Source organism: Silene latifolia, chromosome X (assembly GCF_048544455.1).
Source record: "Silene latifolia isolate original U9 population chromosome X, ASM4854445v1, whole genome shotgun sequence".
NCBI lineage: Eukaryota > Viridiplantae > Streptophyta > Magnoliopsida > Caryophyllales > Caryophyllaceae > Silene > Silene latifolia.
In genome coordinates, this window is record NC_133537.1 from 327,117,777 (window position 1) to 327,134,984 (window position 17,208).

At 39.3% G+C, this 17,208-nt stretch overlaps 2 protein-coding genes and 8 non-coding genes across 10 annotated transcripts; 8 read left to right on the forward strand and 2 right to left on the reverse strand.

The window, feature by feature from the left end:
• Positions 1-406: 406 nt before the first annotated feature.
• Positions 407-5,523, reverse strand: LOC141618338 (NF-X1-type zinc finger protein NFXL1). The gene is made up of 3 exons (XM_074435441.1): positions 5,218-5,523; positions 930-4,553; positions 407-833 (listed from the first exon to the last, which is right to left on the reverse strand). Exon 2 carries the CDS (start codon positions 4,465-4,467, stop codon positions 934-936), a length of 3,534 nt encoding a protein of 1,177 aa, XP_074291542.1. The 5' UTR covers positions 4,468-4,553; positions 5,218-5,523; the 3' UTR covers positions 407-833; positions 930-933.
• A 989-nt stretch (positions 5,524-6,512) lies between these two features.
• Positions 6,513-10,834, reverse strand: LOC141618339 (uncharacterized). Its single transcript, XM_074435442.1, has 2 exons — positions 10,628-10,834; positions 6,513-7,785 (listed from the first exon to the last, which is right to left on the reverse strand). Exon 2 carries the CDS (start codon positions 7,347-7,349, stop codon positions 6,750-6,752), a length of 600 nt encoding a protein of 199 aa, XP_074291543.1. The 5' UTR covers positions 7,350-7,785; positions 10,628-10,834; the 3' UTR covers positions 6,513-6,749.
• Positions 10,835-15,231: 4,397 nt separating this feature from the next.
• Positions 15,232-15,318, forward strand: LOC141625739 (small nucleolar RNA Z157/R69/R10). The gene has a single exon (XR_012535504.1). It is a non-coding gene; the product is annotated as a small nucleolar RNA Z157/R69/R10 (small nucleolar RNA).
• A 138-nt stretch (positions 15,319-15,456) lies between these two features.
• Positions 15,457-15,543, forward strand: LOC141625746 (small nucleolar RNA R11/Z151). The gene has a single exon (XR_012535510.1). It is a non-coding gene; the product is annotated as a small nucleolar RNA R11/Z151 (small nucleolar RNA).
• Positions 15,544-15,694: 151 nt separating this feature from the next.
• Positions 15,695-15,801, forward strand: LOC141625747 (small nucleolar RNA Z152/R70/R12). The gene has a single exon (XR_012535511.1). It is a non-coding gene; the product is annotated as a small nucleolar RNA Z152/R70/R12 (small nucleolar RNA).
• Positions 15,802-15,865: 64 nt separating this feature from the next.
• Positions 15,866-15,997, forward strand: LOC141625758 (small nucleolar RNA snoR80). The gene has a single exon (XR_012535520.1). It is a non-coding gene; the product is annotated as a small nucleolar RNA snoR80 (small nucleolar RNA).
• A 31-nt stretch (positions 15,998-16,028) lies between these two features.
• Positions 16,029-16,104, forward strand: LOC141625738 (small nucleolar RNA SNORD53/SNORD92). The gene has a single exon (XR_012535503.1). It is a non-coding gene; the product is annotated as a small nucleolar RNA SNORD53/SNORD92 (small nucleolar RNA).
• A 604-nt stretch (positions 16,105-16,708) lies between these two features.
• On the forward strand, positions 16,709-16,817 carry LOC141625748 (small nucleolar RNA Z152/R70/R12). The gene has a single exon (XR_012535512.1). It is a non-coding gene; the product is annotated as a small nucleolar RNA Z152/R70/R12 (small nucleolar RNA).
• A 129-nt stretch (positions 16,818-16,946) lies between these two features.
• LOC141625759 (small nucleolar RNA snoR80) lies at positions 16,947-17,078 on the forward strand. Its single transcript, XR_012535521.1, has one exon. It is a non-coding gene; the product is annotated as a small nucleolar RNA snoR80 (small nucleolar RNA).
• Positions 17,079-17,104: 26 nt separating this feature from the next.
• LOC141625740 (small nucleolar RNA Z157/R69/R10) lies at positions 17,105-17,189 on the forward strand. The gene has a single exon (XR_012535505.1). It is a non-coding gene; the product is annotated as a small nucleolar RNA Z157/R69/R10 (small nucleolar RNA).
• The last annotated feature ends 19 nt before the right edge of the window (positions 17,190-17,208 follow it).

The following is a 17,208-nucleotide window of genomic DNA, read 5'->3' on the forward strand; positions in this document are numbered from 1 at the left end:
TTTTTATATGATTTGTATCTCACTTGCAAAGAGTAAATAAATAAGGACTTCATGTGTGTTTTTTACAATGAATACATAAATCTCGTATCAAACCATCCTATGTTAATACAGGATACAGGATCTTTTCATGCTATGGGGTTCATTAGCATTGGTTATAATGCTTATGTTGTACGCTTAAGTTGGTCAGAACTCGTAAGCAACTTGTAGTCCTCTTACGCGAAATATAGAGTAACTTTCGTATGTGTTCCATTGACTATCGTATTAAAAAGAATATTGAGTTCTATCTTAGGTTAGCTTGGAACATTTTTTTCTGTGCCAAAAGTAAAAAACAGGAACCTGCGGCTTCTTAGCTTGCCAGGCTAAGTTGAGATTCGAACAGTTGTAAACTATACATGTGAGACAGGAGTACGCAGAAGCGTCAAGCCATTCAATTACAGAAAAGACCGTTCTAACAATACACTGGATTTTGGGTAATACAATTTCAATTTAGCACAAAAATACCGGTCTTCATATATTGCTTTTCTGGGTTCGCCCTAGCAAATCTGACAGAAATCTTCCCAAAAGTTCCTCAAATCATTTTGAGGCATAGGGAGTATTTCGCAATAATCATCGTGCCATACATATAGCATTTTCAGATGATATAACAGGACTTTTTTACCTGTTTCTTACATAAATCCTTTTTTTTTTCACAGTATCAGCAAAAACATCTTTAAAATCCCATGACTGTAACTAATTCATGAAAAATACAAAAACCCATCTGATGATAATCTTCCGTGCTGTAATGACCGAGTTAGGTGACTGGTTCAGTTGTTCAGTATGTTGATTGCAAATGCCTGGTTAGGAGAAAGTACACATATCAGTCGCAAGTCGAAAATAAAATTTTCCTAGTAATTCTCACAAGAACCAACTGTATGCTCAATAATACTAACCTATTTACTCAAAAGCATTCTCCCAATCATCCGCAACTTCTTCTGCACTGTCAGCTGGAGAACCGAGTGGTTGAACAGTGGAAGTTGGTGGGGTTCCGCTTCCAGATGGGAGCTCACTAGACGGGTGCTTAACAGGATTCACAGCTCCGACTGTGACTGATGCCTGACCTGAACTGCTAGTTGAAGATGCAGAGTTCAGAACAGTCCACCTGTTCCCTGTTGCAGTTATAGGAACCTCCCGACCCTTCCATTTGGATCCACCGGCATCTCCAGTCTCACCTGACCATTCCTCCTCGCCCCATGAATCGTCAACCCAATTACCTTCTTTAGTCACAGCCTTCTTCCACGGGTTACCCTTGAGTCCAGATGTTCCCGCTCCTGACCCACCCCACACACTAGCCCCAGACCCGGCAATTCCTGCTGCACTAGTTTGTTGTACAGAACTAGCTCCATGATACACTGACCCATTATCAAGTCTTCTCATAGCAGTAGCTGCCCGGGCAGGATCACTGAAAACTGCAAGGGCATTTTTATCATTTAACCATACCAGCTCACATTCACCACCGAATCTGAGAATCAGCGTGCTGATATCTGCATCACTTGGGAGATCAAGCAGGGCGACAACAAGCCTAGGATCCATATCCACCAACGGGTCAAATGAGGGTGAATGGTATGCACTGACTCCTATTGACCCCTTAGGCGTCAAAATGCGCTGTGGGGGTTTGGATTTCGGAGTAGCATGAATGACTATAAACCGTTTAGGCTCCCAACCAGCAGAACTGACAGAAAGCTTCCACCTCTCTGCAATTAGCCTAACCGCGTCCCGCTTTTCTTTCAACATTGGGCAAAATACATGAACCTTCATAGTACTGGGGTTAACTCGGCTTTTTCCTAGCACAAGCTGTTTGCATCTCTCCTCCACTGAGAGTACCCACTTTGCATCACGTCTTAACAGTTCTCCAACCACCTGTGAAACAGCGGGATTATCACCAAAATTTAGACCTTCCAGGCTGGGCTGAGTAATGTCAAAAGCATCTGCGAGAACACGCTTCCTCTCAACCTTAGAACACTCATCATCACACATGAGCTTCCTCTGCCCCAACGGGACACGTCTTTCAGAAGCTTCTAAAGGCTGAAGTGAGGCAGGCAACTTCTGTATTATTGAAGCTTCAAAAAGGGTATCACCATTGCCGATGGTGCTTCCCCCAGCATCACAAGGTACAGTGGCACTAATTCTACCACAGGAGCATGTGATTGTGACACGGGATTCACATCTCACATCAGGGCATGGGGCAGAAGGATGGCAAGGAGCCACGCAAGTATGTCTGCAGTCTCTCCTCGGGGCTCCACAAGTTTGCCCACATGAACCCTTCAAGCCGGAATCCAAAGGCGGGGAGGAAGGATCACATGGTGCCGGGTGGCAGGATCTCGAACACGCATGTAGCCCACATCGTCTTGTCTTTCCACATATTTTGTTACACCTGATGTCCTTTGACCCACAAGGGATGTTTCGTAAAACAACATGCCCACCAATACATTCTTTAGCAATAGGGATCGAACAAGGAGGGCAATCTCCAAAATGGCAGCTATGAGTTGCTTCATGGCCACAAGGCTGGGGAACCGAGCATGGATATTGGCATGATGGAGTCGGGGTCCCACAAGGTAGAGGCGGCGGTAGCGAAGTTCTCCCACATGCACATGTCAGGTCAGCAAAGATGGTTTCCAAGCAAGGAGGACAGTGGCCACTATGACAGAATGACTCGCATGCATGTTGCCCACATCTCAATTTCTTTCCACATGGCATAGAACAAAAATGTGGATTCCAATCACCTGAAACAGTATTGTTAGTACCAGAGAGAGGGCAACAACGTTCACTACAGCGATGCCTTCCACAATTCTTCTTACGACCACATGACCGATCACATACAAACTTTTCCTCGGCTAAGGTAGTCTTATAGCACTCCACAGATCGAGAAGTAGACCCACAGCGGCATTTCTGAGCAACAAGCTCAAGGCACGGAGAACAGTCTCCAGAATGACATGTATCCTTGCACATATGAACACCACATGGAAGAACCTTTCCACAGACCCCTGAACATGTTGGAATTGGGTCCAGGCAGCTCTTTCTACGTTCCCTTAAGGGTGTTTTGCCACAATAACAAGTCTTCACTTTGCTGGGCAATAATTCGCACTCGCCACATGGGCCAGGATGACAGGCATCGGCACAATTATGATTTCCACATTTTAGTTTCTTTTCGCAAGTAGAAGCACAAGGGAAAAGCCCCTCATCTGCATTTATGTCTCCCTTCAATGTCAAGTCTCCACAAAGAACCCTCTCGGACTTCTTTTTGCAGAAACAGGAAGCATCCAACAGGACACCGCAAGGTTCACAAGGACCCAAATGACAAATTCGATCACATCGATGACGCCCACAACCAAGAAGCTTATCACATATATGACCACATGTATTCACTGATTTCCGTTCAGAGCACCTTGTCGTAATAACTTCCTTCCCACAAGGACAGGGCCTTGGAGGAGCAAATGCCTTGCATGGGGGACATGGACCAGGATGGCATTGCAATACACAAACATGAGGGCAGATATCGTCTTTGCTCAAATCTGCCCCGGGAACTTCTCTCTCCAATGGTTTCCCACAAGGTTCACCACAGGAGTGTGGTGTCAAGTACAAATCAGACGAAGGGTCGTGCCTCTTCCCACAGAAGCACACATAATGAATCTCCTTTGACGCCGTTAACTGCACTGACTGACACCCAGGACACCGCCAATTAAACCCCTGGCTCTTCTCAGCACTAGTGTCAATAGAAGTAGGTGCCCGAGCCCACTTTTTGATACAATTCAAGTGAAAAATAGAGTAGCAACTCGAGCAAGACCAAATAGGTGCTGTTCTCCTCACCATGTCATAACAGATCATGCATTCCACTGTTCCTTTGGTTAGTTTCTCCTGGATTTCTTGCACTAGTTGTGGCAAGTCAGAATCAACAACCTTCTCTCCCTTCTTCCAATTGCCCCTATCTTTATCTTTACTTCCCCAATATCCTGCTTCCACCCTATCCCTCCTAAAATCCTGAGGCCTTCCCACATAGCTCCGACCACCATAACCACTCCCTCTATGCCCTCGATTTCCTCTATCTGTTTGCATTGGCCTACCATTTCCACCACTCCCATACTCATTGAACTGAGAAACTGGAACACTTGTAAACCCTCTATGCCCTCCATTCCCTCCATCCACTTGCACCGGCCTAACATTCCCATCAACACCACTATTCCCACTAGGACGATACGCATTGAATCCTGACTGCTGTCCTCCTCCTCCTCCTCGATAACTTCCTCGGCCCCCTCTATTCATCCTTCCAGGCCTCCCACGCCCATTTCCACCATTTCCACTATGATGGTTTTCACCAATATTTCCCGGCGATGCACCGACAATTCCAGCACCCCTAGCAACCCACCTCTGAGGAGCATTTTGACCTCTAAATCTTGATTGATCTCTCACCTCATCCTGAGTTTGAAAACTCATATTCCACCCAAAAATCCCTCAATCAACAATACCAACAACCAATATAACAAAGAGGGTACTTACAAAGTCACAATCCCTCTAAATACCTACAATAAAACATTTAATCAAATCTCCATCAGTTCATGATCAACCCATATGTACACCCTACATAAATAACTCAATATCTATCTCGCCTAGCTTAAGACGGCAATATCCATTTAAATGGTAAAATGGATTCAACTACTACCAGTTGATCACATTAAGACAATTTTTTGCTATTACCTAGACAACTACACTAATCATATGATACATGTTTGTCCGTTCTCCAATTAAAACGGATATAGCTGTCTTAAACAAGAATTTGTGTATCAAGAAACTCACAAAATTAGAAACCCTAAATATTTACTTCATAATACTAATATATAATTACGATATCCTCGAACAACATTTGTCAGCCCTAACTCATAAAACACCCAAATTTAAATCACTAATCACAAATTCAATCATGATTATACCAAACCCATATAATTCTACTCCCTCCCTCCGTCTCAATCATTTCATTTGTTTACCTTATTTATTCTTTGTGAGACGTATTTTAATTCAATCAAAGTTAAACAAATGATTGGGACAGAGTGAGTACTAATCAATAACCAACTCAAATAACAACCCCAATATCAATATGACAAAACAAAACCCACAAATCATACATATACATAAATAATAATTGAAACAATCACAAAACAATTAAAAGAAAAGGTGAAATTGACGAACCTGAATGAAATCAAATCAAAGAAAAGTGTGATCTCTTGTGTTTTCTTTTTTTTTTTTTAAATTGAAAAGGGGAGATAATAAGGGTGGCGAGGTTCACGGGTTGTGCTTGAGAAAAAGGAAGCCCTTTTTTCAGAAGTGAGGGAAAATGATATAATACGGACCCTGATTTATATACGTCTGTCCAAAATGTGAGATGAATAATATGATGTGAATATTAAAAATAAATACTCCGTATAAATAAAGAAAAGAGGATTCTTGGAGGCCAAGGGAAATGTAATGGAGAGGTTTGCCGATTGACGGTGTGAGACGCGTGGAAACTTGGACCTTACTCTTTTTAAGTCGTGACCGCCTTTGTTTCATGGGTAGACCCTTTTGACCTTTGTAGGGGTAACCGACTTTAGATGTGTCCGGATTATGTATGGGTTGAATCATGACTTTGGTGAGCTCATTTTCAAAATTGGCCCAATTCCTACTAGGAGCAACTAAGCAACCCATAGAATTTTTGGGTGTAACTTAGTTGGGGCTGTAAATGACCCGAGTCGGTTCGTCAAGTCTTTGGAATTGGCTTAGTCAAAGCTCGATTCATGCTCACGAGCTCGAGCTCGAGTAAGCCGGGCTTGGCTAATTTCGAGTTGAGTTCAAGCTTAGCAAGGCTCGGTTCGAAAGCTCGTTTATAACTTTTTTAAAATAATTTTTATACAGTAATATTAATTTTATTTCAAAATATAAGTTATTTAGGCATTTATAAGTATATTACTTGCAAAATATTTTTTGATATTTTATAATCTTATTTGCTTTTTAAAATATTTATTTTAGTTAAATTCAAAAAGGTGAGAAAGGGAAAATAATATGATGACAAAGCAAGCTCGAGGCTCATTTACCAGTATTACCACCCTAAAGGCCTAAACTTAGCTTTATATATTGAACTAAAACTGAAGCTTAGGTTATGGTGGAGGTAGGCCGTGTTCTTTTTGACGGACTAAAACTGAAACTTAGGTTATGGTGGAGGTAGGCCGTGTTCTTTTTGACGGAAACATTCTGTATTGAACTAAGCTGGTTGTTGGATTGAACTTAACTTGACCTAGACTGAATTGAACCGCACTACACTTATAGTACTTGTATTGAACTTGGATTATGGGAACAAGACCAGCACCATAATGGTTCTCGAGTAGCTTGATGTTTTATAATCTAGCAGAACATAAAAATCCAGGGAGTGTAGCCAAGAATTGAACAATAATCTATTAGCAAACGAAACTCTGACAACAACAAAAATAACAATAAGTAGTCAATAACAATTAACAGCAACAGCAACAGTAACAGTCTATTAGCATCTCAGTCTGGGCAAGTCTCGCAAATCAACTGATCCAACACGGAATACAACTACTAGAAATAACCCAGGCAAGAAAAGGAGTGATAATACAAGATAAGAAATCGAGCCAGAGACAACAAAGCCTCAATTACAAGAAGGCATTTCAGAAAACATTTACATGTAAATAGTAACTATTGACCAGCAAGCATAGCTTGATGCCATCTCAGTATGTGTTGAAGGAAACCGGAAAGGCAACCTGCGCATCTTCTCCAAGCCGGAGTGACCTGACAGCCTGGGCCGCCATGAGCCCAACCGAAATATCATCACGGAACCAAGCACCATCCTCAATATGTGGTATATGGAAGTTCTCGGATGGCGGATCCAACTCTCCAATGTGATTCCACTCGAACCCATTTCCATAAGCCGTAGGAACCCAACCCACATTTTCAACCGAGCATCTCTTCATGTTTTCACGGGATAGGGTGTTCCCGTCCAAGAAAAGTCCGAAATTTGCAGCATGATGCCAGTCACCAAGGTTATTATGGTCTTCTCTCAAGACAATCCTAGGATCATCAGAATCTTCTCCTAGTAATACATGAAGAGCAACTGCTTCAGCAATGGCTGCACCCTCTTCATCCAGCCTCTCTTGCTCTTCTTTCTTTTGCTGTTTCTTTTTCTCGAGCTCAGAACGAATGGCTGCTGAAGTTGCAAGAGCTTTCTCCAACCTCCTCCTCTTTTTCTCGGCCTGCTTAATCCGATCTGTCTCGTCCTTCACCTGCTTCTTTTTCCCCTTTTTAAGTTGACACCCTTTCGCTGACTCCATTTTTGCCCCCCCTAATGCTAACTTTTCAAGTAACTATATCACGACGTATGTGTAATAAATGACTATCTCTCTCTTTTATTTCGACATTTTGACATAATATCTTCCTTTACCTTTATTTTCTTAGTTACCCTCTATTTTTTTATTTTATTTTTGGATTTTGTTGGTCTTAAATGGATGATTCGCAGTGAAGCGCTACACCCACTCAGGTCCGTAGTTATACCTTATCGTACGCACAGTGCAATCCCAGACAGAGATAATAGGGGAAAGACGAAGGGCAAACTGGTAAGAACCAACTGACTTATGTCTGGATAGCATTGTCCCCGATATTCCACAACCATTGCATTGACCCATCGGCTGGGCAGCCAGGTGTCTATAATACAGCTTGAACACGCAATTGACGGCAGCTTAGTTACTGAGCAATTACATGACCGAATCACTGCAGTTATAGAAAAAAATATCAAAACCATGAGCAACATAAACTTATCATCCTTTTTAAGAACAGTCGCATGATCAGCTTGAAAGACTTTGCTAACAAAATATTTCAGCAACCAACCCCATTGGGTCTCCCATCGAAGGTAGCTAAGGCAAATTCAAAAAAAATAGTGTGGACTGTGGACCATAAAATTTTGCTTACAGAGCCCCCTTGAATATTTTAAATAAATCATTTACATTTTTTTTAAACACAAAAGACGATCAAAACATCCTAAAAATTAATTTTTCCAAGTGTCCGAGAACCTCAGGTTTTTGTTCATAGATGTGCCAATGAGTAAACACATACGAGTATTTTTTTTTTTTTTTTTTTTTGGGGGGGGGAAGTTAGAAATAATCCACCAATAATACATAAAATCTAAGGCAGGAAAGAGCAACGAACAACGGGATACATCAACAGGCGTAATAACTTTCGGAAATAAAAATAACTATTTGCTGGAATAATGGATTAACAATATGAATCTCCAGTAGGTGGATTATACATCTGATGTACTACATCAGATGATATAGTTTTTGAGCATTAAGAAAAAGTTTTTGTGTTCTAATTTAAAAATCTTGAGTTTTATTATAAAGTTTTTGAGTTTATTTACTTAAACATTAATCTCAAAAAGTTACATTATAACTCCAAAAAATTACATATAAGCTCAGAAAAAATTGATTTTTAACGTCATAAAACTCAAAAACTCATTAGGTATGATGTAGTACATCTGATGTACAATCCTTTTTCTCATCTCTCAGGCCCATAAAACCACAAACACAGCACCTTCAGCATATATGTTAGCATAAAGTCTACTAAAAGATACTCGTATGACTTACAAAGATTTCTTTTTTCACAATTTCCTGACAGTTAGATAAATTACAATACTCCCCTAGATAAGACACCACAGACCAAGTCTCCTGAAGCACAAGACCTTTCCCATTAATTATCTTATGATGATACATAATGGCTCCTCAAGAGTCAGAAAGCTCATAGTGTGACTTTAGCGATCTTATCCAAAATGTTATCCTAGTGGCCTCAACCCTCAAGCACGTCAACTGGTCCGATTTTAATGGCTAAAAAGTTCTAAATACAGAAACTCAACCTAACACAAATCCGCCTGTAAAATTCATAAGCGAACCAACAATCATGAGCTAACACTATCTAATACTACCCAACTCTCAATCGTTATACGAACAGAAAAACAATGAGAACAGTGCCACAGTCGGAAGGATCGTCATGCACTACATTCTACAATACGAACTCAGATTGTATTTGGTTCACTATGGCAGCAACGCTCTACAACGAAAAGATAAATCCATATTCAGCAGCAAAAGTAGTCAACTTTGCTCTATTACTCAACCTTGCCATATACCGACATGATCACACAAACAAACTACAAACAGCAACATTACCAGTTTTTTAATATATGACTTACCCTTCTGTTAGCAACATAAAGAAGTTATTTCCTTTAGGGCATAAATCATGTAAATGTTCACAGAAAAGTCAAGTCTGATCCTCAAACACACCCTAACGCATTTGAAGCAGTTTAAACAACATCATAGTAAGACCCACATCAAATCCCCAGTTTTTCAAATTGAGAACAAAACTATATTCGATTAAAGAAAATTGTTTTGTAAAATTCTAACTTCCAATAATTCAATGTCTAGCAGAACGCCAACACTCGACATATAACTAGAAACGCTAAATTATGAAACTCCCCCCGTCCCACTCATTTGTTTACCTTTCTTATTTTTACCAAGGGGTATTCTTAGGGGTGAGCAAGTTTAGGTCCGGACCGGAAAAATGGACCGGACCGGAAAAATGGACCGGACCGGACCGGACCATTTGGTCTGGACCAAACCCGGACCGAATTTTTTAGGTCCGGTCCTCGGTCCTCATTTTTTGAGTTTTCGGTCTTCGGTCCGGTCCGGACCAAACCCGAATATTTTAGGTCCGGACCAAATGGACCGAATTTTATGTTTCTAAAGACTATCATTAGAATATTATAAACTAAATTACCATTTTATCTTCACAAGACATTATAAATTAATATTGAGTATTTTTTTCTCAAAAACAATCGTCTAATTATTCATCGACATTTAATTTAGTGAAACTTAAATGTAATTATCATACACAAAATAGTGAAAGAACTAGTTCTAGGTCCATTTCGGTCTAAGACCGGACCGGACCGAATATTTCGGGTTTGGTCCAGTCCAAGACCGAAAGTTTTAGGTCCGGTCTTCGGTCCACAAAAAAATTATTTTCGGTCTTCGGTCCGGTGCGGTTTGGTCTGGTCCGGTCTTGGACCAATGCTCAGCCCTAGGTATTCTAATCAAACGTAAACGAATGATCGGGACTAGAATTACTAGAAACATAAGATTATGCTATAGAATTATGTGTAAATGGTAATATCATTATCAACCAGCCTAATCACACAATTAAATCCTAAATTAGACTTAACCATGTTGCTGTTTGATGAGATCTAACACACCCACATGGAATAAATAATCAACGAATTACACTAAAAAGTCTAATTAAATAATATGCTCAATTCCTTAAATTATCAATAAACACAAATACCCATCAAGCTAAATCATCTCAAATCCAGTAATTCAGTTCAAAAAAGTGATAATTCTCAAGGGCTCCTCGGTTATTACTAGCAATCAAAGAGGCTGTTTACGAATGAGCTAATATGAAAATTGAGTCGAGAACTAGATCGAATGATGGATACTTCACAATAATTCGATACGAGTACATCATAATAAAACAAAATTACGCATAATGATCAAATGATTAGGAAAAAAAGTACCTTGATTGTATCGAAAGATTTGATATTAAATCACGATTGATTTGAACTTACATCCGATCTATAGAGAGCTCCAGATCAATAGATTAAATTATGAAAGAGAGTAAGAGAGAAGGAAAAAGTAAGCAAAGGTGAGACATACTAATAATAAAGGATAATATAACGAACAACTAGTGACTAGTGAGTGATATCACATGGATTATTGCCTGTGTTGATCATAAGGGTAGTTTAGTCATTTCGTAGTTGAATTTGGACACGTGTTCGATGATGATTGTGTGATTGGGAGACTTAGATTTAGAGTTGTCTGAGATTTAGTCGACACGTGTCATGTTGTGGTGCGTTGATGAAAAACGGGAAAATATTGGAGATCGTTTTAAGTAGGATTAACTATAGATTAATTGAGAGACTTAGATTTAGAGTTCTCTGAGATTTAGTCGACACGTGTCATGTTGCGGTGCGTTGATGGAAAACGGGAAAATATCGGAGATCGTTTTAAGTAGGATTAACTATAGATTAATTAATTGTAGACTTATTAATGTAAAAGTTTTGTTGGTTGTCTAGTTACTGGAAAAAGCGACATTTTCAAAATGCTGGTTAACCATTTTAAAATTATATCAATAGATTAAATTTCATCAACTAAAATCAAATTTAAAACTACTCTACCTATAAAAGATCTTCGCTTGAGTTTTGAGTTTTAAAACTCAAATATCCACTAGGTTAATATAATTTTACATGCAAGCCGTTAGTTCAGGATAACTCACTCATATTGTAGCTCACAGAAATCAATAAAATATGTTCGATCAAACATTTATAATAATTCATTATAATTTTTTGATCTTAAATTTATTTTAAATTTATAATCTTTATTCATTTCTTCTAATATTTCATTTTAATTTTATAATCTTTATTCATGTCATCAAACATTTATTTTTCAAGATAAGATTACGACTGTTTTGATCATCTCAAATTAAAATTTAAACCGTTGGCTAAAATAGAAATAAATGACGGAAAGAAAGTAGAACGGATTCAAATCGAAAAACAAAGTTTTCTTATTGTTGTGCAGCTTGAATAAGCTAGTTGAAAACAACAAATTGGAATTGAACAAGAAGTTATCTTATTGTTGTGAAGCTTGAATAAAGCTAGTTGAAAACAACAAATTGGAATTGAACACTAGTTGGGTTAGAATTTGGTAGATTGTGATAAGTAAACGGATAATGATTGGCTAACCGTTGAGACTATGGAGAGATTGTTTACAAATTGTAGTTTGCGAGAGACGTCAAGTTCTCCATTATATGTAAAATAGTCGTGAAAATAGCATCACTCGTCTTCAATTGGGTTAAATGAAAGTATGAAATCTGATTTCTAAAATGACTTTAAACTTTGCAACAAATAGCATACTCACAACTAGTCACAATGCTATTTTGTAAACTTGTATATCAGATTGTGGTAATGATGTGTAGAGTTGGCACTGGGCCCGTGCCGTGCTGGCCCGAGTCCTAGCCCGTCGTGTTAGGCCTCCATTTTGGCCCTGCCTAGGCACAGTCAGCTTGGCCTTCGTACCGCGTTGTGCCAGCCCGGCCTCCCCACCGTGGCCCGTCCTTGGCCTGAGCAAAATCGTGCTCGGGCCATGTCGTGCTTCGTGTCGGGCACGAGAATTTTCCTATTTCAGCGACGTGCCCGTCCCCAACCCGCCCGTGTCGGACCACTCCCTGCCGCTCTATTCACTCGGACCGTGTCGGGCTCGGGCCGCCCATCGTGCCATGGCTCGATTTGCCAGCTCTAATGATGTGTTCTTGTGTTAGTTTCTCATTGATCATAATGAAAGAGAGACGTTTCTAAATTTGTCTTGGCTACAATAACAACATTATCATAATGAAGGAGGTTTTTGGACCAAAGTCACATGTGACTATGTGAGTTGGCCAGTGTGGCAGCCTAACTCAATCTAGCAGGGTTTGGCCCGCCACTTCGGACATAAATATCGCAAACCAACTTATAAATTGTAACACCCTATGTTAACTGGAGATGTCTATTGATAAACTTAATTGACTAGTGCTTAAAAGAATTCAAAGTACTATTCAGATCAACAAATTGCAATTTCTTTTCTGGAAACTCATGATAAGAACTTCATAGTTAAGCGTGTGTGTAGGAGAATAATTTTAGGACAGGTGACCTCATGGGGAGATTCTCGGGATGCACACGAGTGGCGAAAATGCATTAGAAATGACTCGTGTTGTTCTGTGGGTTAAATACACATCTTGTAGAGCTACCTTGAGTAACCGCTCTCGATCCATGTTACGCCGGAGTGTTACACAACTAGCTCGTGTTTTGATTGAACACAACGCGGGTTCCGTGCCAGTCAGAGTCAGGGCCAATTTTCCCTCGGTCAGCTCGACTTCAACACTGAAAAAATAAAAGCAGACCCTACTCGGCCCCCGCTCATAGGGCTCTACTCAGGCCCATGATTCTGAAGCTCATCCCAAAGAAAAGTAATGTCGTGCAGTCGTGCCTGGCCCCTACTCAATCCTCACCCCAACATGCACCGCCCGACCTAGTTGTTACCTTTGCTCACAAGTATAACCCTTTGATAACTTTTAAACTAACGACCACTTATTTGCATAATGAAGCTTGCAACTTGCCAAGACAAAACTAGACAAATGAAATTGAAAATAGTCTTTTAGAGTAAATTAATAATTACACCTTTTATAAATCACTTTTTTAAAATTACTCCCTTTTGAAAACTTTTTAATAATTTACTCACATAAAATGTTCTCAAGTCAAAAGTTGCACCCATTTGGACAATCCGGGGACATACTCCATCAATATTTGAATTTTCTGATTTGAAGCCTAATTTTATGACGAAAATACCCTTCTCTATGTTCATCTTCTTCATTTATCATTCACTTCCCTTCACTCCCTTACTTCCTCCAATCCTCCATAACCAACCACCACCAATATGCTACCACTACCACACCAACACCAACACCCATTGGCTTGGCGATAACATCAAACAATCAAACCAGGTGATAGAGGAAAATTGGGAAATTAGGGAATTAATTGAAGCTTTGAAAAACGTTTTTCTGGGTAGTGTTTAATTGAAGCTTTGCAAAGTGGGAAATTAGGGAACACTACCAAGATGACAAGTACGTTTTTCTGGGTAGTGTTTAATTGAAGCTTTGAAAAATGCTTCTTCCTCCTAACCGAGGTGATAAAGGAAAATGGGGAAATTAGGGATTTGATTTGTTTTGATTTTAATTGTTTAAAAGTTTCCCGTGTTGGGATTTTGAAGTGTGGGTTAGGAGGAAGAAGCAACGTAGAGTGGTGGTCGGGGAGAATTTTCGGCGGTGGGCGACCGAACTAATGGCGGTGAGGGCGATGTTGGTTGTGGTTTGTGTTGGGTATTGGTGGTTGGTGGTGTTATTGGATTTATTGTGTTTGACGAATGATGTTGTTGCTGCAATGGTGCGTGAATGGAGTGGTGTCGATTTCGATTCCGAGCTCGAAGGCAGATGAGGGGCATGGGAAATGGTGCTGCTGCTCGGAATTAGAGGCTGGCATGATGCTGCAAATGAGCAAGACGAATCACTTGTTGGTTACGATTCTCGTGAGTTGGGTGAGACGGATGTTAACGAAGCCGATCGTCGGAAAGGAGCAGGCGAGTAATGCTATTCTACTACCATAAATCTGGTTTATTATGACTGATTGGCATTCCTCTGATGCCGGAACGCAGCTAAGGAAGGAGCGGCTGTCCGAGAAGCGAGACGAACTACAGCAGGAATGATACAAATGGGGGAATAAGACAAGGGCAAAATGGTCCTAAAAAAAATTCATCTGAATGTGCAAAAAAGTGCAATTTTTTACCTGATAACATTTTATGGGAGTAAATTATTAAAAAGTTTTCAAAAGGGAGTAATTTTAGAAAAGTGGTTTATAAAAGAGAGTAATTATTAATTTACTCTACTTTTTATATAATTATAGCACAAAAGCAATATTAAGGGGTCGTTTGGTTCAAAGTGTTGGAATGGATTGGAATGGAGTGTAAATCCATGGAGGTATGGAGTTAGAAACTTGGGGGAAGATGTGGGTATGGGAATACAAGGGGTTGGAATGGAGTTAGAATCCATCAAGTATCTAACTCCATTCCAAAATGCTCCAACCAAACACTTGAATGGATTGAATACATTTCAATCCATTCCAAAAGCTCCAACCAAACGCCCCCTAATAAGGATGATTTTGAATATGAATTAAAAATGCACCTATTTTGAGTTCAAAAAGACGGCAGAAAAAATCGACGATACGAAGTAATGTGTAGACGGTGTTTAGCATCTGGGTTTAACATGTATGATAAACCACCCATCAAAATAGAGGAAAGGCCCAAGTAACTGAATTGACCGCAAAGCCCGCAAGGCTCCCTCGTCAAAACCCTAAACTATTCTACAAAACCCCCCACATTCATCATCCTCTTCTTACTTCCCAAACCCACATCCTTCTTCACCTTCCTCAATTTCACAAACATTTTCTTTGTAGTTATTTGATTCCCTTTTTTCTTCATTTTATATAATTTTGTAATTTAATTATTAATGTTTTTGTAAATAATTAGTGAATTAATAGTGTGGTGCAGTGATGAAGCAATAGTGTGGACTAGAGTTTCTGATCTTTATGTTTGAAGACAAACCCTTGGCTGTCTGAGCACACACCCTTCCCTTATTTTTTCCGCTTAATCTTGTTTAAGACGGGTTTACACAAACATAGTGTAAAACGGTTGTATTTATAATAAACTTGTGTAAGGACGTCTTACACGGTGCTCATGTTATCTTTGGTAAAGTATTTGGTAAGGTGTAATGATGATAACATAATTTATCTTAGCGGATTTCAGTGAGATCAAATGATCTATGATCTGATTGTTACACACACTGAACTCCTTACTGCTTAATTATATACTGTATCTCCTTGTTGATTTTACTCCCTTTGTTCAAATTGTTGTTTACATATTTTAATCAGATGTAAGCAAATGATTATGACAGATCGAGTATATAGAAAGCTTCAATATTTGAGAGTGATTGATGTAAATGGTATGTGATGATGAGATAAAACACCAATGGTGTTCACGGGTAGTGGACACGATCCTTGGGTCGTGCCGTGATCTCTTTTATTAACGACTTCTCCTTCCACTGAGCATACCATTATATCATATTTAGAATTTATGTGTCATTCGGAAATGGTTGTTATTGGTTAGCGCCCTTTACCAATTCTAGGGGAGAAATCAGTTCCTCTAGACGTAATGGCTTGGGCGCCAAATTAATGTAACTAGTGTGGTATATCCTGATTAATGGCTTTTCTCTGTGTCAATTGATCCTGGAAACGCCACATATATTCGATATTAAGTAAATAAAATTAAGATTGGGTATTGCTGTGATGAAACTATTATGGACTAGAGTTTCTGATCTTGTTGTTTGATGACAAACCCTTGGCTGTCTGAGCATACACATCTCACCTTTTAGTTAATTGTTCACTTTTTTGTCTTTGTATGTTGTTTTAGATTAATACTTTTGAAACGAGTTTGGATTATGAATATAATTGATGTTTGTGGTTCTTAAAAATTCAGATAGATACTGTGTTTTTGATGAGTTGGGCTATGTTTGCATTATTGATAGCTTGTGAAAGGGAACCTACAGTTTCAGTAATTGTGTGTTTTATTAGCTGTTGATGCTGTTAGACTTGATTACGATTTATGAAGAAAGTATTCAGTGGGTGAAGATGATGTTATTTGCTGTACTAATGATATACTGTTATCTACTCCGTTCTCGGAATATTTTCCTTTGGAGTAAAAATTGCTTCAGATTGGTGTTACAGCAAGTTTGCCTTGTTCTCTTTTATACTAGCTTTTGTTGATGATATGATTTGTGTTATTTTGCGCCTGGTATGGCGTTAGCATTTGTGCACATTAGCGCCATCCACATAATTCTTAAGATAGTAAGGGTCAGGACTGAGGAATAATTGGTGGTCGTGATATCGGACAAGGATATTACATATAATGTGAATTAATTTTTGAATAGTTGTGATTTTTGTGTGATTATATGTAAATGGTATGTGATGATGAGATAAAACACCAATGGTGTTCATGGGCAGTGGACACAATTCTCATGAGTTGTGCCGTGATCCCTTTTAATAACGACTTCTCCTTCCACTGAGCATACCGTCATATCATCTCTTATGTAGAATTTGAGAGTAAGCTGTTTCTATCTGATTGTCATGTAATTATTGTTATGTGTCATTTGGAAATTGTCTCCTGTCAGTTGTTTAGTGAAATGGATTTGCGCCCTTTACCAATTCTAGAGGAGAAATCAGTTCCTCCAGATGTAATGGCTTGGGTGCTAAATTAATGTTAGTAGTGTGGTATATCCTGATTAATGGCTTTTCTCCGTGTCAATTGATCCTGGAAACGCCACATATATTCTATGTTTTGTAAATAAAATTAAGATTGTGTATTGCGGTGATGAAACTAGTATGGACTAGAGTTTCTGATCTTACTGGTTGAAGACAAACCCTTGGCTGTCTGAGCATACACAATCTCACCTTTGGCTTAT

What these genes read in the sequence shown, in the direction of transcription:
- LOC141618338 (XM_074435441.1), bottom strand. Translation starts at nt 4,467, where the DNA reads ATGAGTTTTCAAACTCAGGATGAGGTGAGAGATCAATCAAGATTTAGA.
- LOC141618339 (XM_074435442.1), bottom strand. Translation starts at nt 7,349, where the DNA reads ATGGAGTCAGCGAAAGGGTGTCAACTTAAAAAGGGGAAAAAGAAGCAG.